The 23,993-nt window shown below is 39.6% G+C and overlaps 1 protein-coding gene across 1 annotated transcript in view; it reads left to right on the top strand.

Annotated features, from left to right (window-relative positions):
• Window positions 1–23,993, top strand: part of LOC126326121 (DNA-directed RNA polymerase, mitochondrial) — a 272,901-nt gene that overhangs the window by 220,182 nt on the left and 28,726 nt on the right. The window contains exons 20-22 of the mRNA XM_049995553.1: window positions 3,031–3,137; window positions 11,215–11,381; window positions 17,776–17,947. Coding sequence (XP_049851510.1) covers window positions 3,031–3,137; window positions 11,215–11,381; window positions 17,776–17,947 — 446 coding nt within the window. The remainder of the gene's footprint in view (window positions 1–3,030; window positions 3,138–11,214; window positions 11,382–17,775; window positions 17,948–23,993) is intronic.

The raw sequence follows: 23,993 nt of genomic DNA, 5'->3' as shown, positions 1-23,993 counted from the left end.
CAATAGCTCAGTACACAGTATCAATACTAGGAATAACAATAATCTACATAAAGGCCTAAAATCACTCACCTTGGTCGAAAAAAGGGTCAATATTCAGGAACACACATTTTTAGTAAATTGCCAGCAACCATTAAAAACTTGGTTTCAGATAAAGCACAGTTTAAACAGAGTTTGAAAGACTTATTGATTGGCAACTCCTCCTACTCCATAGTTGAATATCTTAACAGAGACTGTTAAGTCAGCTTAAGTAAAAATACCTGTTAGATTTCAGTTTTAACAACACTTGGTCATAATAGTAAAGATTAGGTAATTTGCATATGGTAAATTTATTAATAGTGCACAAACAGTGTTTCATTCTGACAGTGTGTTAATTCTGTAAATATTAGCTGTCCCAGTTTACTGCATTGTATCAACTTATTTTCCTGACAAATGATCAGGGTAGTAAGTATTATATTCAAATGTTTTATGTTTCTGTGTCATACTTTCTGACATGTTCCACACCCATGAGAATCATCTCATTTTTTGGCTCATGAAAGAAAAACCGAATCTAATCTAACCCAATCAACACATATGCCAGCAGGTATGGGATCGGTGCTGTTCTGGTTTAATTTCAGATGAAAAAGAGAAGGTTATAGCCAATGCTTCTAGGACACTTACAAAAGCCGAGAGAAACTACTGAACTACAGAAAGAGAATGTCTTGCTGTGATCTGGGCCATGTACAAATTTCGACAGTGTCTCTATGGAAGACTATTCACAGTTGTTACAGACCATCATTTACTTTGTTGGTTGACAGGTGTTAAGGAACTAACAGGAAGACTTGCAAGATGTGCACTTCTTGTTGAAGAGTATGACATTACCATAGTGTACAAAAGTGGAAGAAAACACCAAGATGCCAACGGTCTCTCAAGAAAACCTGTGCAAGACCATCAAGACTATGATGAAGATAGTGATTGTCTCGCTGCACTCCAGGATCTCTCAGCTGACCAGAAGGAGGACAACAAGATATCTCAAATTATGCTTGCCTTAAATGACTCGGAGGATGTGAAAGGACAATTTAAGGTAGTTAATGGATTACTTTGCAAGAAAAACTTTGATCTGTTTGGAAAGAGGTGGCTACCAGTGATTCCTAAACACATGTGCTTAGATGTTCTACAGAAATTCTATGACATATCTCAGGCCGGACATTTAGCTTTTATTAAGACATACGATAGTATCTGCAAGAGATTTTTCTATCCAGTTTTATTTAGGAGTCTCCGTCACTGTGTGTCGCACTGTCGAGAGTGCTAGAGGAGAAAGGCAGTTTCTCAGAAACCACATGGCTGACTCATACCAATTCCACCAGCCGAAACGCCTTTACAGTGTGTTGGGATTGATGATTTCCAACATTTGCTTGTGGCAATAGATGGATTATTGTTTGCACTGATTATCTGACATGCTATGCTGTGCAAAAGCCATGAAAACAGACTAAGCATCCGAGGTAGCCAAATTCATCATGGAAGACATTGTATTAAAACAAGGTGCTCCGAGGTCATTAATTACGGATCGAGGGAAAGTTTTCCAATCGAATCTCGTGACAGATAGAAACTGTTGGTGCAACATTACTCATCACATGACAACTGCCTACCATCCAACTAACAGGCTTACTGAACCCTTAATGAGACCTTGGCTGACATACTATCAATGTTTGTCAGTGTTGAGCAGAGAGTGGGATGAGGTGCTACCTTTCATGACGTTTGCCTACAACACCGCCAAACAAGACACCACAGGATTTTTGCAAGTTCTCCTGGTGCATAGGTGAGAGGCAACTATGACGAAGGGCACTGTGTTTCTGTTGCATCCTGATGACGTGGAAGATGACTACATTAACCAGAGCTGAGGAAGCTTGACAGTTCGCTCAATTCTGCATGCTGCAGGCTCAAGAAAACGGCCACCGAAGGTATGATATGAGCCACCACCCTGTTGTCTACCTCATCTGGATCTTCACTCCTGTTTGGAAGGTTGGTCTCTCTGAGAAGCTCCTATGACACTACTTGGACCTTATAAGGTTGTAAGACTGTTATCTGCTGTTACTTATGAAGTTGAAGATTTCGACCCCGACAAAGACGATGAATGATCAGAGATACAGTCCACTTCCTTCGAACGAAGCCCTATAAGGACTCTGCAGCCCAGGGTAAATTCGAAGCTCCAGCGACAGGCAACAAGTGGAAAGTTGATGAAGAGCGTAGCGGCAAAAGAAGTTCTAAGAAGTTCACCGCCAGGTCAAGAATCAGTCATCAGTAGTAGGAGTATGCAGGACAGATGACTCATTCCCAGACTAGGAGGACATGACACCAAGACACTGTTCTCTTAAGGGGGGAAAAATGTCACAGAAGAAGCTAATTAGCACCGTGTTGTAGTGGTTATGAAACTAAACTGTTGCATGGAGGGTTGTGAGTTCAAAACTCACCTGGAATGTAAAATTTTAATTTCTATATTCAATTTGAGCATTCTAGAAGTATTCACAAATGTCAGTAATCATTGTACTGAAATGTTCTATAGCTATATATATACTGTATGTGTTCTTGCCGGAGGCAGTTTGCTCCACGCTCTTGTATGTGCAAGTGCTGAATAAACCTTCATTACGTGAAGTTAGTGTTCGTCATTCATCTAATTACATAGTCGCTACTCACCATATAGTGGAGATGCTGAGTCACAGATAGGCACAACAAAAAGACTGTCACAAAATAAGCTTTCAGCCAACAATGACTTTGTGAGAAATAAATGACAGACACACACAAACACACTCACATAAACACAGCTCTCACACGTATGACCACAGTCTCCGGTAGCTGAAGCCAGACTACCTGGTAGTGTGAGTTGCATTTGTGTGTGTGTGTGTTTGTGTTTATTTTTGACGAAGGTGTTATTTGCCAAAAGCTTAATTTGTGACAGTCTTTTTGTTCTACTTATCTGCAACTCAACATCTCCAAAATAAATTACTCTTATATTGAATGCATGTTGAATTATTTTCTTCTAACTGTTTATTGCAGATCTGGAAGGCTTCCCAAAGGAGTTTGTGTGGCCAGCATCAACTTACCTCGTAACTAAAACATTTGATAGTTTGCGAGAGATGTTTACATCCACGAAGGAGATACAGGTACTTAATTATTCTCATGATTTGGTCAGCTATCAAGCCTTGGAATAAGTGTATTTAATCTGGTTTTGTGAACATAATTTATTGCATAAGTGTATAGAATACAAGGGTTCTCTCTTTCTCTGCTTATGAGCTGTTGCCAAAGTTTTACATTTATCCTGACTCTGGAAGCAATCAAATTATTTAATTTTATTTTTATCATAAAATGTAAAAATTATTGAAGGAACAAGCTGCCAGAAACTATTACATTTGTAAAAATTTCTTTTGGTGACAACAAGAGCCAAACTCAAGTTGTGGAGTGCCAAAGGAATTATAAATAGTCTAAACCAAACTGTAAACAAATATAAGTAACGGATTTCTCTACTTACTATTACATGATCAGAGCTGCCTATGGGATCTGTGACATTTGTACATTTGTACAACTGCAACACTTTGCAGCAGTGTCCCATAACCTGCAGAAAAGCTTGTATTCAGCACTTCTCAATAGCCCCCCCCCCCTTTTTTTAACAGTCTTTTCGTATCTCTTCACTGTATTTACCATGTCATCATTAATATTTGAACCATTACTTCACTTGCATAAATCTGTTCTGGTCTTTTCTTTAATGTTGCAAGTAAAAATTGTATATTTCGTTGTTTTGCATAGTACGTATTTTGGTGTGACTCTGGTCAGATAAGTAAGTATCAGACTACAACTTACAAGGCCTGAGGTTCAATCCTTAGTTGGTCCCAGAACTGTGTCTGTCACTCATGTTTTCTTTTACATGTGGAAATGGTTTGTTAATTAGAGAAATGCCAAATTATGACCTGGTTCTGAGTCCCCCTATAACTAAGTTAGTTTAAAGCTTTGAGGCCTCCAGTAGGACAAAAGTACAAAGTTATAACAATGAATATTATAAACTTATACAACTAGATGCATCATATACCTAATAATGAATTAAAGAAATATGAAGGTTGTTCAAAAAAAGGCACATAAGAACAATGTGGTTGTAAGTGAAGTCTTTATTCAAAAGTAATCACTACAGGCCTGAGCACAACTATCCCACTGTTTCTCGAGATGTAGTATTCCCCGTTCCCAGAATTCCTGGGGCTATGGCAGGAGCCAGTCCTCCACTGTGTTCTTCAGTTTGTCATTCAAGTTAAAGTGCTCCCATTTCAGATGTTTTTAGCAGGCCAGCCACATGGAAGTCACAGAAGACATGTCCAAGCTGTAGGGGGATACTTAGGCTGATCCCACTTCAGCTTGGACATTATACTTTGTGTGACCTTGGAGGTGTGCGACATTGGAGATGTGTGGACTGGAGCAAAATTACTCCCTCTGTGAGCAGCCCAGGCCATTTGCTCTTGATGGATTTGCACGGACTAAGGAGTGTCTCACAGTACACATCACTGTTAATGGTTTTTCCGTGCTCGAGGAATTCAATGCATATCAGACCTCGGACATTGACGAAGATGGTGAGCATCACCTTGCCTGCTGAGGTCACTGTCTTGAATTTGTTAGGGGAGATTACAAAACTACATTCACATCCATCACTGACTTACTACATTATCCCAAAGTGACATACGCAAATCTCAACCACTTTGAATGTTACAACATTTTGTACCTCTTCATCTGAACGATCCTTATGTAAATGAAGCAAATTCTGGATAGATGTCAAGAGATTATTAAGTAACTCTTAAGAAGTGCTAACAACTGCCCACATTAGGCTACCAAATGTCATAATTCAGCTGCAAGAGATTTAGTATAGCTCAATTTTTACATTTGTACAACTGCAACACTTAGCAGCAGTGTCCCATAACCTGCAGAAAAGCTTTTATTCAGCATGTCTCAATAGCCCCCCCCCCCCCCCTTTTTTAACAGTCTATTTCGTATTGCTATGAAATGATACTGCATTGGAAGTGTTACTTGAATTCCAAACTTTTGGCATATTCTGTCACTACAAACATTAAACATAAACAACTATTAATGCACAAAAACAGCAAATGGTGAAGTAGTGAATGTCCATCACCGTCCACACCAAGACAAGTATGGAATTGGAGAGCATCTGAACTTCCTTAACTGATATGCTGTAAGTCAAAAAATAGAGGAGGCACCAGTGAATGCAAAATGAACATGACCAGATACTGTTTTCTCTCACACACCAACTGTTTACAATGAGAGAAACTTCATTTCACTAATGCATTTTTGTTAGTGTTTGCTCCTGTATAAGCCAGACTTTGCAGAGGTCTGTGCGTAGGCTTTGACTGGGGCACTCAAATAAATAAATGTCATCGGGAATAAGAAAGGAATGCTGGTTTAAGATCTGCCCTTTCCAGTATAGTATGGCTGACAAACACAAGTCATTGTCACTAAAAGAAGCAGTAGCTGATGAAATTAAGCATGTGATGGGCTGGGAATAGTAGTGAGAGCACAAAACCTTTTCAGTACCTCTTGTCCAGTAGTAAAGAAGAATGATGGATCAGCCAGTATGTAGTATGTTTGTAGATGTTTGGTTGCTAAATTAACTCATGCAGATGAAACAAGACTGACTGATTGCTATGGACATACTTATGGATAATTTCTCAGGGGCCTAAGACATTAGCAGTGTGGACTTCATGTTTGGCTACTGGTGGATGCCATTACACCCTGAAACACATACATACACTACTTTATTTATTTTTATTTCTAAGCAAATCATATAATTCTGTGTGTTGACAATTGGTTTTAATGTATCCGTAACAGTATTTATAAGAGTTTTAAGCTCATATCTTGGAGAAATATTGTGAGAAAAATTAATTAAGTATATAGATGATGTAGTAATTACCAAGATTGTAGAAAAAGGGTATTGCATCAGTAACCTCCCCATCATCCACATACGGCTTTCCATGGAGTGTATTCTTCATTGGGCCAAACGGGTGGAAGTCAGGAGGTGTGAGATCTGGGCTGTAGGATGGGTGAGGAAGATGAGTCCAATGAAGTTTTTTGAGATCCTCTTGGATGCACAGACTTGTATGAGGTATTGCTTTGTCATGGAAAATTTGAAATTCATTTGCAGTTTTGTGATGAGGAACACACTGAAGTCATTTCTTCAATTTCCTGAGAGTATCACAGCCACACTTTATAACCCTACCTTTACTATTGTAATTTATATGTTTTTATCTGAATAACAGGAAACCCTGTCTCAATGTTGTCGCATATACCATACCCCAACAGAAAAAAATGGTGCTGTTACGGGAAATGCTACATATAACACTCTTACTAAAATTTAGTTTAGTTTCCAACTAAAGTACACTATGGGAGGATATTCCTCTTACTAGGAAAAGCTAATTAATAGAGTTACTCTCTTTACAGGATTTGACCTTGTGTTGTGTCTAATGGATAAGTAAATCAGTCTATTCAATTCGTTTCCTAAGATTTTTACCCAGCAGTTAAATAGAAATGCAGAATGAATAATATTATACTGAAGCTAGGACAACTCGGTTCCAAGTACATTTAGTGGTTTAAAACATGTACTAATGGTCGCCAGCCTATCCAGGCAATGAAACACTGAAGTATTGGAAAAACAGAAGTATGAATTTTGCCTACTTTCTTCGTACTGTTTAATTTGGTTTTCCAAATTAAATATTACTGCACATAAACAATATTGGTGCAGACACTGGAATTTCTTTTTGACTACTGCACCCTTATACATTATATTTTTAAAAGAGAGAAAGCCCAGTAGATTAGGAAACTAAAAAGTTTGGCCAGGGGGGAGCTATAGAAAAGCATTTTCTATAATAAACAACTTAAATACGTAATTACTTAGATACTAAAGCACACACTTTTTATACTGATCAATTCATTTCAAGAAAACCTCTTCCTCACTGGAATTTACTTTCAAAGGCTATTATTATTTGAACAAACTCTGTATAGTCGTTTACCAGGTTCTGATAACTTGGCTACGTTCTGATTGAATTTTACCTGAGCAAACTTTTACTATAACACTTTGCAATTGTAAAGAAAACACAAAAATAATTGAAATGGTATGTCTTTATATTAACTTGGCACTTAATAAGTCTGTAAAATAGGATACTCAGATTCATCACACACCAGAAAGGAACCCTATACAGGTTTATGATTACGATGAAATAACAGGGTGAACTACTTTCTTTATAGTTCAAGAATGATTATTAAAATACAGTTTAAATTAATGTTTCACACTGTACAAAAGTAAATTTACTATAAAAGTCTTATCTGGTAGCTGTAGCCTCCGGTGTGGCGAACAATTATGGTGGTTACACTACCTGCAGTGCGACCTGCAAATCTCTTGCGGTATGGCTCAATTTCTCTCCTTGGCATCAGTCAGTTCTACATACAGTAGCCCAACAACTTGTAGCTATGCTGTAAGCCATTTGCAGTCTCCATCCAAGGCATTTTGTGTGAATTTGCAGGCAAAGCTTCTCCTGCTCCACACAGGTGTTGTGTCAATCACTGCTGCCTACAGACTGTGTGATTTACTTCCTGTGCTTGCTCTAGGTAGCATGTCAGTTTGCCCTTGCCACCTTTTCCGCTCCTCAGAGCCACTTTCGTTTTAAACAAAAGCACACTGGCTTTTACATAACACCTGTTTCTTATATTGTTGCTAAGTGTGACCATTTCTTAAATTGTCATATTTACAACAACATGAACAACTTATGCACACAAATATTTTTAAATACGAAAGGTCATCAGAAAATTATTTAACATAATAAACAATTTACATAGTATTTTACTTACATTACTCACATACAATACAAAGAACTTCAATCTCCTGTATAACACACTTTTCTTTACATATACAGAAAATATAGTACCGATATGCGAAAATTTTAAAGGAAAAAAAATTATAACAAAATTAAGTGAACCATAAACAAATATTGTTATAATGTCAGAGTTGATTGTTGCCTATGAGAGAGAATGTCAAATGGAATAACCCCTTCAGAGCCTCAGAAGACTGTTGCAATGACTTTACTGTCTGAGAATGTGGCTTTGAACGTTTTCTTCAGAGATTGCCATTTTGTTTCCAGTTCAAAGTGATGAACCCAGGTTTCACCACATGTGATGATGTACACAAAAAAATTATCATGATCAGCCTCGTAACAGTAGCATTTCAACACATATGGCCCTTCATTGCTCTTTATGGTCTTCTGTTAGGCAGTGAGGAACCCAGCATGCGCACACCTTTGAGTACCCCAACTGGTGGGTGAGTGTGTCAGCACTATCAGCAGAGAGATCCAGTTACCAGTGAGGTGTATGATTGTGATCCATTGATCACCTTGAATAAGAGTGTCTGCATGTTTCAGCATTGCTGGAGTCACAGCTGTGTGTGGGCTGTTGGCACACAGGAGATCGGACTGGTTTTCATGATTGCATGATCTTGTGATGATGACAAACTCCTTGTCCAACAGCTCACCATACATTTGTTCACTGCCAGATCTCTATAGACATTCTACAAGTGCCTGTGATGCTCTGGTTTTCCACCAAAAGACACTCAATGACAGCTCTCTGCTTGGAATGCACCTCCTTTACAGACTCCATTTTGAAGGCTATATTATGACGTCGCCACTTATCAAGACTTCATGAAACTATAGGGACTGAAATAAGTTCTGCATTTTTTTCAACTGAAGTCGGCCAAGAAAAATATGTGTTTCACTACTTATTGAAAGCCCCTCGTGCTATCCAAATTTTTCGATTTAGATTTCAAGCTTGCAATGAATGATTCAAACTATGGTATTGATGGTGAGGTGTTTCAAAGAGCACTGTATGTTGCAGGTGGGCCAAATCATATTATTGCTTTTGCAAGTACTATCTGGAAATGTCACAAGTCGAATTATTTGTTTGAAGAAGAAGAAGAAGAAGAAGAAGAAGAAGGAGGAGAAGAAAAGTAGATACCCCATAGCAGGATGAAAAGCCACTGTGTATACTGAGAATATATTACGTATCTCAAAGTTTTCAGTAAACAGCCGCGTAATCACTTTTGTGCTTTATTTGCAAAAGTTTAATTTCAAAGTTATCAAGGGTACCCATAATTTTGTACCTGATGCTTAGCCATGATTACCATTGTCATTGCCACTGCCATTGTGGAAACAAGATTCTGTGCAACAAAGTAATACAGAACCAGATATCAGGGTTTATTTTGTAAAAGGATTGTGTGATTTTTTGGCAGTACAAATAATGTAGGTAGCAAAATTGTTGGAGTGATGAGTGATGATTAGGCTCATAAACAAGGCTGAGAACTTTGCCAACTTTCATCTAAATCCTCTGTCAGAACTAGCAAGGACGTACTCATGAAAGCATTGTGCTCATATCCTGTAATCCTCCTGGCCTCAGTCTCCTCTAGCCCATGCCCCCAACACCACCCCATCACCCTAAATTCACCCATCCTACACCAGCACCCTCTTCTCCACAATCTCCGCCTTCATTTGTTCTATCTCTCCCTGCTAATCCACTCCTCTGTGTCATAATATGCTGCTTACAACCACTCTGCCTGTGGGCAGAACAAGCACATTGGTGCCACATCCCTATCCCGTGTGCAACTGCCTCTTCATCGCACCTGTCGGTCATCCTTCTCCAAACCTTCCCCTTACTCCTCTCCTCTGCTTTCTACTGGCACACTCCACTCAACATAACCATCTGTTGCAGTGCCACCACAACATTGTGTGTGTGGGGGGTTGTCTTACTCTAGCTCAGAACAATGATTAATCCAAAAGCTAGACAATTTCTCATTGTTGTTTATGTGTTTATCAAAACTTCACAATCACAGCTGTGCAGTTAGTTGATTCCTTTACTACTTAAATTATTTATATTGCACCAAGGATTTTTCAGTGGTGCAGTTATTCAGTTTTATTACCTTTCTAATAACATAATTTGTGCACATTTCTAAATCAGATGTCATGAGATTTAGCTTCACCTCATTCTACTATCTTTCCAATATACAATTCAGGAAATGTGCTTCTATTTCTCTTGACTGCATTACTTTTGAACGCTAGCCTCTGTATTCATTAGTAATAGAACCAGTTGCAGAAATCTGAAATAAGTGTATAGTAATATCAGTGGTGCTGTTGTTTGTGTGTAGTTTCTCTGTTTCATGTTAAAACTATATTTCAGGTTGTCCTTATGTTTAGAAAGAAACTTGCATATGAAGGTGCCGTTATTAAGTGTGGTTTAGTAAATGTATTTCCAGAATGTTTGATTGTAATTATATGGCAATTAAGTGTATATAAATAAAGCTGTGATGAATGCAGAAGTTGGTTTGAACACTACATTCCTCTACTAGGCATGGTTCTTTTGGAGATGGTATACCATTGCCTTCCTCCAAACTTTAGACTTTACTATGCACTCATTTATAAGGCTCCCTACAGTTCAACACTGACCCCAGACTATGGTGCAAGTTGGCATTTTCTCATTAACAAGTTTATATTATTTTAAATGTATTAGACACATGAAATAAAAACAGAAAACTTCTCAGAAAGCATTCTCAGGGTAGTCATGTTCCAGAACATTCATTGCTGATCAGTCATGTGGGGTTAATGTGATACAGCCCTTGGATGTGATTGTATAACACATCTCTACATGTTTATAGGTAAAAAATCTACTCACCAATCAGCAGTAGAAGAAAACACACAAAAAGTTGAGGAAATGTGCAAGCTTTCAGAGCCAGTGATGCATCTTTTGGCAGAAGGGTTGGAGGGGAAGGAAGAGGGGTAAAGGAAAAAGGGTGATGAGGTTTAGAAAATGGGGAGATTTATGGGAAAATGGAAGCTCATGGAAGGCTTGCCAGACTGTAAGTTATTGCGCCTTCAGCCCTTCTGCCAGAAGAATGAGCCACTGGCTCCAAAAGCTTGCACATATCCTTAACTTTTTTGTTTTTTCTCCTGATGCTGCTTAGTGGCTAGATTTTTTACCTATCCTAGTATATTATATTTTCAAAAATTGATTTTTTCATTGATACAACAGCTCTTTATGTGCAGGTCATGTTTTGGTATCCTGTTTTTTCTATGTTTTAATTAGCTGGTCCCTATAGTTGTATATCTTTTGTGTCATTATTTTGAATTATGCTTGGTGTAAATCACATATCTGTTCTAGGACTGGTTTACGGAATGTGCACGGTTGATATCTCAAATATGTGGTCAGAATGTAGAATGGATTACACCTTTGGGCCTTCCAGTAGTGCAACCTTATTTTCGACCACCAAAGAATTTGAAGTTCAAAGAATCAAAAGTTGAAGATCACTTTCATGTGGATATGTTTGAGTACGTACACTTTTTTTTGGTTTACCATTAAAGGAAGATTTACAGTTGTAGAACTTATCATTTTGTAGATATAAGTACCTTCTAGAAAAATTTCCATGTGAACCAATTGCATTAATTGGGGTTACATACAGTGTGTTAACTGTATGTTGGCCTGTTGCTAGAGGGCATTATATGGAGTGGATGTGAATGAGGCAAGCTGAACCCCTGTATAGACCACCATGAAGTGAGGAGCCACTGGGGGAAAAGGGGGGGGGGGGGGGGTGGAATAGCCCTGACTATCTCCTACAGTGCAGACATCTTAACTTGTGCTTCACGCTTCTGTTAAAGCAGAAGCCATGAACACAGGTAAAAAAGTAAAACAAATTTATTGAGTTCACTTGGTTCTTTGGATTCCCACTTATAACAGTTTGATTTTTGTTTTGTGTTCGAATGAAATTGCCTAGAAAATGGGTGAGTCTAGACCGACACTTGTTGATGACAAGCACTGGGATGAGACTCTGGCTGGTGCATGTGTTAGTAATAGTCCACTTTACTTGATCATTTCTTTGCCATTTTGCTAGTATTTTGTGCCCTTTCTGATACTGCAGTGTTGTGGAAAAATAACAGGTTAGGGTGGTGAAAGACTTTTATAGGAATATTGGACAAAATATTGAAGTGAACTGAATTATAGTTCGTGTAATTATGCTCATAATCTTTGCTTTGTGGCTATTCAGAATTTGGTTATGCCCATAGGAGGAAATCCTCTCCCTCATTACATCTTTCCAGTGCCATTAGAAGAAGGCAAACGCATCAACAGAGAGTCTGCAGCAAGTTATAACCCAGCAGAACTTTCGGAAACCTTCCAAAATGTCATCCAAAATCTATCAGAACAGCAGCACACAGTATTTGAACACATTTGTCAGTATGTTGACAGTAATATGGAAGAAATTCTATTTCTGGATCCACTTAGTGGGACAAGAAAAACGGTCCTCTCTAAAATCTTATTATCACAATTACAAGCCCAAGCAAAAATAGCTCTTGCTATGACTTCATCATGAATAGCACCCAGTTTGTTACTCAGTGGTAATACTGCTCATACAACTCTGATACATGTGGATGTAACTGAACACACAATCTGTGACACCTCTGGGAACAGCGACAAAGCTTGGGTTCTACCCACTTGCTGCTTAATAATATGGGAAGAGCACACCATAACTAAACGAAAATCAGCATGCTTGAAGAGCTCAAGTCTGTGGCAACACATCATGTGGCTGCATGTAACAGCTTAATTGCGGCTGTGAATAGGAGCTTTTTGATATAGTGTATAAAGTTGATGTGGGCACATATCCAAAAGAAGAGGGACAAATAATTTTGCCTGGTAATTTGTGCTGTGCAGTACTTCCACTTTAAGACATCATTTCTTCTATTTATGATGATCAACAAAGGCAAACAGCAACTAATGAAAACCTTTGGCTTTGTGGAAGTGCTATATTGACACCTAAAAATGATCAAAGTGCTAGAATTAACTTGTACATCCTTACTCATGTTGAAGGAGAAAATGTAGAGCATATCTCTATTAACAGAGTTATGGAGCAATTATCCACTTAAATTTTTAAACTCTTTTAGCACATCTGGCCTCCCATCACACTAAATTAATTTGAGAAACAGCATCTCAATTATTCTGTTGCAGAATTTAAGCCCACTGAAATTGTTTAATGATGTTGTTGTTGTTGTGGTGGTCTTCAGTCCTGAGACTGGTTTGATGCAGCTCTCCATGCTACTCTGTCTTGTGCAAGCTTCTTCATCTCCCAGTACCTACTGCAACCTACATCCTTCTGAATCTGCTTATTGTATTCATCTCTTGGCCTCTTTCTACGATTTTTACCCTCCACGCTGCCCTCCAATACTAAATTGGTGATCCCTTGATGCCTCAGAACATGTCCTACCAACCGATCTCTTCTTCTAGTCAAGTTGTGCCACAAACTTCTCTTCTCCCCAATCCTATTCAATACTTCCTCATTAGTTATGTGATCTACCCATCTAATCTTCAGCAATCTTCTGTAGCACCACATTTCGAAAGCTTCTGTTCTCTTCTTCTCCAAACTATTTATCGTCCATGTTTCACTTCCATACATGGCTACACTCCATACAAATACTTTCAGAAATGTCTTCCTGACACTTAAATCTATACTCGATGTTAACAAATTTCTCTTCTTCAGAAACGCTTTCCTTGCCATTGCCAGTCTACATTTTATATCCTCTCTACTTCGACCATCATCAGTTATTTTGCTCCCCAAATAGCAAAACTCCTTTACTACTTTAAGTGTCTCATTTCCTAATCTAATTCCCTCAGCATCACCCGACTTAATTCGACTACGAGACCTAAAGTTACTTCTCTCCCATGTAAAATCATAGAAGCAGAAGAAGCGGCATAAGCAAGCAAATTTTTATACCCTGAATCCCATTTACTCCTAGCAATTTCCCACTTTGCTTTAAACATCCGCAATTCCCAGTGAGCTTATATTATTCCATGACAGAGGCAGCATTTTATTGGCATGGACCTAATTGGCAGTAGTTTTTGCACGGCCAGCTGTAGGTGGATGTCTCTCATGTTCGTGAAGCAAACAAGCTCTTTGTTGATGTCACCAATTGTACTGCTTCAAACCTTGTATACATAGAAGCTTCATAAGTCAAAAATAAATTCCATACATACAAAGGCTTGGGCACAGGTATAAATACACTGAAGAGTCAAAGAAACTGGTACACCAGCCTAATATCGTGTAAGGCTCCCGTGAGCACGTAGATGTGCTGCAGCATAATATGACATGGACTCGACTAATGTCTGAAGTTATGCTGTAGGGAATTGACACCATGAATCCTGCAGTGCTGTCCATAAATCCGTAAGAGTACGAGGGGGTGGAGATACCTTCTGAACAGCATGTTGCGATCCGTCCCAGATATGTATAACACTGTTCATGTCTGACGAGTATGGTGGCCAGCGAAGTGTTTAAACTCAGAAGAGTGTTCCTGGAGTCACTATGTAGCAATTCTGACCATCTGGAGAGTCACATTGTCGTGCTGGAATTGCCCAAGTCAGGCAGAATGCACACTGCACATGAACGGATGCAGGTGATCAGACAGGATGCTTACATACGTGGTACCTGTCAGAGTCGTATCTAGACGTGTCAGGGGTCCCATATCACTCCAACTGCTCACTCCCCACACCTTTACAGAGAACCCAACAGCTTGAACAGTACCTTGCTGAAATTCACAGTCCATGGATTCATGAGGTTGTCTCCATATCTGTACACATTGATCTGCTCGGTAATATTTGAAAAAAGACTTGTCCAACCAGGCAATGTGTTTCCAGTCATCAAAAGCCCAATGTTGGTGTTGACTAGGCCAGGTGAGGCATAAAGCATTGTGTCATGCAGTCATTAAGGGTACATGACTGGGGCTTAGGCTCCAAAAGTCCTCATCGATGATGTTTCACACAATGACAGTTGTTGATGATTCGGCACTGAAATCTGCAGCAATTTGCAGAAGGGTGGCACTTCTGTCATGTTAAACGATTCTCTTCAGTTGTTGTTGGTCCCGTTCTTTCAGGGTCTTTTTCTGGCTGCAGCGGTGTTGGAGATTTGATGTTTTAGTGCATTCCTGATATTCACAGTACACTCGTAAAATGGTCATATGGGAAAATCCCCAATTCTTTGCTACCTCGGAGATGCCAGTTACCCCTCCAATAGCTTCTTTTATACCCTCAGTAGAGATATGTAAAGAGGCAGAAGAAGGCACTGTGGTCGCCAATGCCTATATAAAACAACAAGTATCTGGAGCAGTTGTTACATCGGTTACTGTCGCTACAATGGCAGGTTATAAAGATTTAAGTGAGTTTGAAAGTGCTGTTATAGTTGGGGTGCATGAGCAATGGGACACAGCATCTCTGAGGTAGCAAATTGGAAACAGTCTGCAAATCAGTGCATGGCTTCAGCGAGGCGTGTTTTCTTCCTGGTATGTGTGTGGAAATGCGCTGATGGTTCTCTTGAAACTGTTTGTTTAGGCTGTCATGTCCATGCTCAGTGACGCTTCTGCCCTGCCACCACTTGTGGCCTGTTGATCTGTGATAGCTGACAGCCAGAATGCCGGAAGTTTGTGGCCATCCTCTCTACTGATGTTGTCAGGCTGTTTAATGATTTCAGTCACCTCTTGCCAGCACACGGGCTTCCTGAAACGTAATAGGCTGTCCACAATCACGGTGGTGTTCCACTATTGTTAGTTTATTATGCTGTGCTAATCGCACAGAGCATCCATGTTCCACTGTTTGTGTGATAATTTTTTAGGCAGCCCCACACTATACAACATACTTCATATACTCCTGCAGTATTTAGTTTGTTGACTGCAGTCTTGGTGGGGCCTATCATGTCATGATCCTGTGGCTGCTGCGGAAAATCAGTCTGAAACCTCATTGGCAGACTGTGTTGCCTATCCATTCACTGATACTTTTCATATGTGGTAAGTGCACTAATGGAAGCTGCTCTTCCTTGTCCTCCTCCCTTGTTTTATTTCTTTTGGCCTTTGTCATCTTTCTTGTAGTGTTGTCATAACCAGTGGTGCGAAAAATGTGGTTTAGTGCCCTCAATTCTTCTTTGATGTTGTTAGTATCACTTATCTGTTAGGCATGGGTAGTCAGCATGTGCAGAACTTAATTCCTGTAAGTTGGGTTTTGGTGGCTCTCCAATCTTGCCCTGAGGAAGGCCATTGTAATAAGGTCAAAATGTTGGTTTTAAGTTTATAATTAAAGTATTTTACTGTGATGTGGATAGCACCCAGAAGAATTTCATTGATACTTCCTGCCAGATTAAAACTGTATGCCAGACCGAGACTCGAGCTCAGGACCTTTGTCTCTCACGGACAAGTGCTCTACCATCTGAGATACCCAAGCACGGCTCACACCCCGTCCTCACAGTCTTACTTCTGCCAGCATGTCGCCTCCAAACTTCACAGAAGCTCTCCTGCAAACCTTGCAGAACTAGCACTCCTGGAAGAAAGGATATTGTGGAGACATGGCTTAGCCACAGCCTGGGGAATGTTTCCAGAATGATATTTTTACTCTGCAGCAGAGTGTGTACTGATATGAAACTTCCTGGCAGATTAAAACTGTGTGCCAGACCGAGATTCGAACTCGGGAACTTTGCCTTTTGTGGGCAAGTGCTCTACCATCTGAGCTACCTAAGCATGACTCACGCCCCCTCCTCACAGCCTTACTTCTGCCAGCATCTCATTTCCTACCTTCCAAACTTCACAGAAGCTCTCCTTTCTTCCAGGAGTGCTAGTTCTGCAAGGTTCACAGGAGACCTTCTGTGAAGTTTGGAAGGAAGGAGACGAGATACTGGCAGAAATAAGCCTGTGAGGGTGGGGCATGAGTCATGCTTGGGTAGCTCAGATGGTAGAGCACTTGCCTGCAAAAGGCAAAGGTCCCGAGTTCGAGTCTCTGCCAGGAAGTTTCATATCAGCACACATTCCCCTGCAGAGTGAAAATCTCATTCAAGAATTTTATTCATCGTGACTCCAGCTGCAGTAGCCTATGTAGTTAGTCAACTCCAAAATTTCTTTTTTGTGACTGACAAAGAAATTAAATAGAGAAAAGACACAGGCAAGTGATAGGCTTAGCAAAGAATAGATCAGCGTACCCAGACCATAAGGTGAACAGACAGTGGTTGTCGTGAAGAAGTAGATAAAAATGAATTTCAAATAGTCATAGTAGTAAAAAAAGTGAAAATCAAATAACAAGTATTGCAAAAAGTAGACCACTTTAGTCAGAGCTTCAGATGAATATGGTTCAAATGGCTCTAAGCTCTATGGGACTTAACATCTGAGGTCATCAGTCCCCTAGACTTAGAACTACTTAAACCTAACTAACCTAAGGACATCACACACATCCATACCCGAGGCAGGATTCGTACCTGCAACTGTAGCAGCAGTGTGGTTCCGGACTGAAGCACCTAGAACTGCTCAGCCCCAGCGGCCGGCTCAGATGAATAGACAGGGTCAGTGGCGAAGAAGCCAATAAAAAATGGTAGCTATGATTGATATTTGACTCTGATTGTTAAATGTTGCCCCACCTTTCTGCAGTGGACAAGTATGACTATTACTTGCCTTAGTATGTGTGCAGCTACCATTTGATATTTGATTTAACTGATCAGTATATTCTACAGGTCACTTATTTCTATATGTGTAAACCTTTTTTTCTGACCTTTTTTTTCATGAAGTGCCATATGCAAGTCAGTATATTTTTTTGTAGCTGTTATTCTGAAAATCTAAAAATATGTTTGTCAAATTTGTTTTTATTAATTTCCAATTGCACTTAAAAATATCTGCCATCGTATTTCACTAATCTCATTGATTTCTTTTACAGACGCCCAAATGTGATGAAACAGAAAAATGCTTTCCCACCAAATTTTATTCATTCTCTGGACTCTAGCCATATGATGCTGACATCATTGTTTTGTGAACGAAATAATGTAACATTTGTATCAGTTCATGATTGTTACTGGACACATCCTTCAACTGTCAATGTTATGAATAAGGTAAAAGTTAGCTTACATTCTATGCGATTAGGAATTTGTGCATAAAAGTATATTGACCTGGGCATCATTTTGTTACATTGTCATTTGAGATAACATGAAAATACAACTTGTGGTCCACATATTGCATGTTTGAAATCTGATAATGTATGTGTGAAATTGAATTGTTTAATGACACATTATTCTCAAATTATAAGTTACAAGTCAAAAGCAGCATAGTCATTTTCTAAATTATTTTATTAATGTTGTTGCAGTATAAGTTACCACTAACATCCAATTGACATCCATTGCTGGACAATAGCTTTTAAAAGACTTTTCTATGTATGATGATCTTCAGTTGGATACTGTCTTCTGTTAAATACTTCCATCTTTCTTCTGCATATTTCATAATATCCATTAAGTTGTTATATTGGTCTTTTCTTATCTTGTGAAATCCAGCAAAGAATTTCTTCGTCCATGTACCATCCATTCTGTAGAGTAGACGTGCAGAAATGAGGAATTGTTTCATTAAAGAGGAACTGTCATACATTTAAGAACATACACATTAATAAATTTTACTTATATGCAGCTCATTGAAGAGAATTTCATATCATAGCCCTTACAGTAGTTAGTGTATACCAAATATCTGTTTGGATATAAATCACCTTGAAGTTCTATTGGCCTGTTTACTCCTGCTGTAAAATTCTTAACTGGGTAGCTAATTGCCCAAAAACCATTATTGATAATATATTTATAGAAATGTCTAATGAACAATATTTAACCAGTAGTCTGTGGCCTACCAGATTCTGACATGCAGTCGCTTGTGTTGAGTGGTAATGCTGAAAACAATACATATCAGTTCAGCAAATGCATTACAAGAGAAAGATTGTCACACCAGACAATGAAATGAGGACAGTATGAGAAATAGCCAAGTAGGAGAATAGTAGATCCATAGATGAGGAAGCGGAGCAAGTAGCTTCAAAAGTAAATGATACATCAGTAACAGATGTTTATGATTTTAGAAAGTTTTTAATAAGCATTTCATACCACTTATTGAAAAGATAGAGTTGCCAGGTAAGTAGCTGCTGCCAGGATAGTTGCTTCCTGTGAAGGAGAATAATAACAGCATTGTTCTGATTTTGGAGAATTGTCATCATCTGCAAATATTGTGGAAACTGTTTTTATAAGCTCTTTTTGTATTACTGTTCCCTCTAATTTTAACCATCAAATAGTTGTATGCACCCTAACCACCACTACTCCTGGAATGTCGTTATCTTCATTGCCACCTTTATCTGTTTCTTGTTCATCTCTTGAACTGTGAAAGTGTTTAAAGATATCTTCAAATACCTGTACACTCACTTCTTTTCGAAAACACTTTAAAATAGTTTTTTTTTTTTTTTTTTTTTTTTTTTTTTTTTTTCATTCGGCATATTCTATCACATTCCCATTATTGTTTACATTGAACTGCTGCCTCCTCTTTAATGTCCTCCTCAATCCATTTGACTTGTTTTTTAAGTTGCTTCCTTTGTACCTGGAACACCTGTGTTATGTGCACAAGTAACTTGCTTAAATATTTTCTTATTTTATCCAAGATGGAATGTAACAATATTATGAAAGGATAGTTGCTACTCGAAAAATAGCGCAGATGCTGAGTCACGACTCAGCATCTTCTTATGTTATCGGTGCCTTTAGATTTTTGTTTTCTAAGATGCTGATCTTATTGCTTAATTTAATCAGTAAACAACCCCAGAGTGTGGCTTGGTTGATAAGTGTCATGTTATATAAATCCAAAGATCTGTGGTTCAGTTCTTAGATGGTCCTCGGAATTTTTCTGTCACTTGTCGCTTCATTCAGGTCAGCCAATGATTATTAATTTGAAAAATTATTTTACACATATACCTCCTCAGTGTCATAATCTAGATTCCAACTTCAGACCTAATGAATCTGTTTTTTTCTAACTTCATATCTATTTTTACTCTGCATATTACGGGTCTACGACCATTTAAAACTCTAAAGTGACCTTAACATCATGCAAAAAATTCATTATTCTTTCATAAAATGTGATTTTTAGCTCCAATTGATCCTTGCCAAGTCCATTTTCCTTTTGCTTTCTTCTTGGGAAAAAAAGTGCGCATTGGAAAATTCTCTTAACATACAAACTCCGGTATTTACATTATCATGTCAGAAGTTTTCCATTGTTTTTTAGTTTTACCCTACTTTTGCATTAAAAGCCTGTAATTTAATCTTGTAGTGCAATTTGTTGTCATTTATCAGCTCCTGTAAGAATTAAAAGTAATCTGTGATCTCATCGTAATATAAGCTTATTGGAGCATTGACTTGGAAAGATTTCTGTCTAATATATTTGATGTATTTTGGGAACAAGTCTTGCTATTCTATCCGAGATCCTGTCTGTACCTTTAATGTTGTTCTTAATTTTTATGTTTATAATAAAACCTACACTTTTGAATTCCTGTGTGCTCTGATCCTCTGTTGTGAAAAGTATGCTCCTGTAAGAAATGTGGTACCAGTGGGAGTGCATATGTATTAAATGGTACATGGAGTGTGGTAGACAGATCCTTACTTTATTTGCTGGGCAGAGTTACATTGTACTCTTTACCAGTCAGAGGTTTGACACATACTAAACCATCAAGGATATTATTGTTCACTCTACTGCACAGGACAGAGATGTTTATTTTGTAAGTCAGAGGTGATGTATAGTTGCTTTGTCACCAAGGAACCTCTCCCCAACCCCTTTCACCCATACTGTGGAACACAGGTGAAGGGGAAGTATTGCGAGGAAGTGAGGTGTCAGCGTTGATGTGTGGTAGGGCAATGGGCACTGTGATGCCAGAGATCTCATAGTCTCGTGAGGTGGGCAGGAGGCTGGAGGGCGTGCCCATAGTGGGAAGTAGCCGTTCCGTGTGGCAGCTAGACAGGAATGTTCATGGAGAACTTTGATGATAACTCCAATGAATGGGTGTTGATAATCGCAGCGTAATAACAAACCGTGGACGAGGTCAGGAAGCAGGTAATAGTGACACAGAAAGTCTTGTCCTGGGGCCGGCTTGACCATCTTGATGACAAGGAAGGTCCAGTGCATGTGACTCTCCACCCTCAAGTCCATTGTGATTGAGGTGGTGTCTGCAACTGCGATGACAGTGTTGTTTGTGGCACGTAATTCGAGCGATGATGGCAAGAGAGTAGTTTGCACTTGAGATGACAGAAGGGTGCTGACAGTGCCCATACTGACAAGGAAGTAGATTGGCGTCAGACAGCCTTAAACAAATAAGCGTGAGCTACCGGAAGGACAATGTGAACGGCAGGCCACTGTGCTTTGTTTGGATAGGCACAAGGCACTCTGCAGTGTTTAGTCTCCTGCCCGAATCTGCTATGGAACCAACAGTATCGCTCGCCCGTCGAAGGTGCGGAGGCGGGTGGCATTGTTCTTCGAAGTTGCATCTGTGTCTAAAAAGTGCTATGCAGCAGTGGGCTGGGGAGATGAGCACATTCGCTGTATTGTTCAGCGATTGTTGTTCGTCGGCACTGTGAAGGTCGCGTGGAGTGGTGGTGAGAAGGGGCTTGGTCCTTCTACATCTACATCTACATCCATACTCCTCAAGCCACCTGACGGTGTGTGGCGCAGGGTACCCTGAGTACCTCTATCGGTTCTCCCTTCTATTCCAGTCTCGTATTGTACGTGGAAAGGAGGATTGTCGGTATGCTTCTGTGTGGGCTCTAATCTCTCTGATTTTATCCTCATGGTCTCTTCGCGCGATATACGTAGGAGGGAGCAATATACTGCTTGACTCTTCGGTGAAGGTATGTTCTCAAAACTTTAACAAAAGCCCGTACCGGGCTACTGAGCGTCTCTTCTGCAGAGTCTTCCACTGGAGTTTATCTATCATCTGCGTAACGCTTTCGCGATTACTAAATGATCCAGTAATGAAGCGCGCTGCTCTCTGTTGGATCTTCTCTATCTCTTCTATCAACCCTATCTGGTGCGGATCCCACACTGCTGAGCAGTATTCAAGCAGTGGGCGAACAAGCGTACTGTAACCTACTTCCTTTGTTGTCGGATTGCATTTTCTTAGGATTCTTCCAATAAATCTCAGTCTGGCATCTGCTTTACCGACGATCAACTTCATATGATCATTCCATTTTAAATCACTTCTAATGCGTACTCCCAGATAATTTATGGAATTAACTGCTTCCAGTTGCTGACCTGCTATTTTGTAGCTAAATGATAAGGGACCTATCTTTCTATATATTCACATCACATTACACTTGTCTACATTGAGATTCAATTGCCATTCCGTGCACCATGCGTCAATTCGCTGCAGATCCTCCATTTCAGTACAATTTTCCATTGTTGCAACCTCTCGATACACCACAGCATCATCTGCAAAAAGCCTCAGTGAACTTCGGATGTCATCCACCAGGTCATTCATGTATATTGTGAATAGCAACGGTCCTATGACACTCCCCTGCGGCACACCTGAAATCACTCTTACTTCGGAAGACTTCTCTCCATTGAGAATGACATGCTGCGTTCTGTTATCTAGGAACTCTTCAATCCAATCACACAATTGGTCTGATAGTCCATATGCTCTTACTTTGTTCATTAAACGACTGTGGGGAACTGTATCGAACTCCTTGCGGAAGTCAAGAAACACGGCGTCTACCTGTGAACCCGTGTCTATGGCCGTCTGAGTCTCGTGGACGAATAGCGCGAGCTGGGTTTCACACGACCGTCTTTTTCGAAACCCATGCTGATTCCTACAGAGTAGATTTCTAGTCTCCAGAAAAGACATTATACTCGAACATAATACGTGTTCCAAAATTCTGCAACTGATCGACGTTAGAGATATAGGTCTATAGTTCTGCCCATCTGTTTGACGTCCCTTCTTGAAAACGGGGATGACCTGTGCCCTTTTCCAATCCTTTGGAACGCTATGCTCTTCTAGAGACCTACGGTACACTGCTGCAAGAAGGGGGGCAAGTTCCTTCGCGTAATCTGTGTAAAATCGAACTGGTATCCCATCAGGACCAGCGGCCTATCCTCTTTTGAGCGATTTTAATTGTTTCTCTATCCCTCTGTCGTCTATTTCGATATCTACCATTTTGTCAACTGTCCGACAATCTAGAGAAGGAAGCACAGTGCAGTCTTCCTCTGTGAAACAGCTTTGGAAGAAGACATTTAGTATTTCGGCCTTTAGTGTGTCATCCTCTGATTCAGTACCATTTTGGTCACAGAGTGTCTGGATATTTTGTTTTGATCCACCTACCGCTTTAACATAGGACAAAAGTTTCTTAGGATTTTCTGCCAAGTCAGTACATAGAACTTTACTTTTGAATTCATTGAAAGCCTCTCGCATAGCCCTCCTCACACTAGATTTAGCTTCGCGTAATTTTTGTTTGTCTGCAAGGCTTTGGCTATGTTTATGTTTGCTGTGAAGTTCCCTTTGCTTCCGTATCAGTTTCCTAACTCGGTTGTTGAACCACGGTGGCTCTTTTCCATCTCTTATGATCTTGCTTGGCACATACTCATCTAATGCATATTGTACGATGGTTTTGAACTTTGTCCACTGATCCTCAACACTATCTGTACTTGAGACAAAACTTTTGTGTTTAGCCGTCAGGTACTCTGTAATCTGCTTTTTGTCACTTTTGCTAAACAGAAAAATCTTCCTACCTTTTTAATATTTCTATTTACGGCTGAAATAATCAATGCAGTAACCGCTTTATGATCGCTGATTCCCTGTTCTGCATTAACTGATTCAAATAGTTCGGGTCTGTTTGTCACCAGAAGGTCTAATATGTTATCGCCACGAGTCAGTTCTCTGTTTAACTGCTCAAGGTAGTTTTCAGATAAAGCACTTAAAAATATTTCACTGGATTCTTTGTCCCTGCCACCCTTTATGAACATTTGAGTCTCCCCGTCTGTATCCGGCAAATTAAAATCTTCACCCAGAACTATAACATGGTGGGGAAATCTACTCGAAATATTTTCCAAATTATTCTTCAGGTGCTGAGCCACAACAGCTGCTGAGCCCGGGGGCCTATAGAGACA

This window comes from Schistocerca gregaria, chromosome 2 (assembly GCF_023897955.1).
Source record: "Schistocerca gregaria isolate iqSchGreg1 chromosome 2, iqSchGreg1.2, whole genome shotgun sequence".
NCBI lineage: Eukaryota > Metazoa > Arthropoda > Insecta > Orthoptera > Acrididae > Schistocerca > Schistocerca gregaria.
This window is presented reverse-complemented; position numbering and strand designations above follow the sequence as displayed.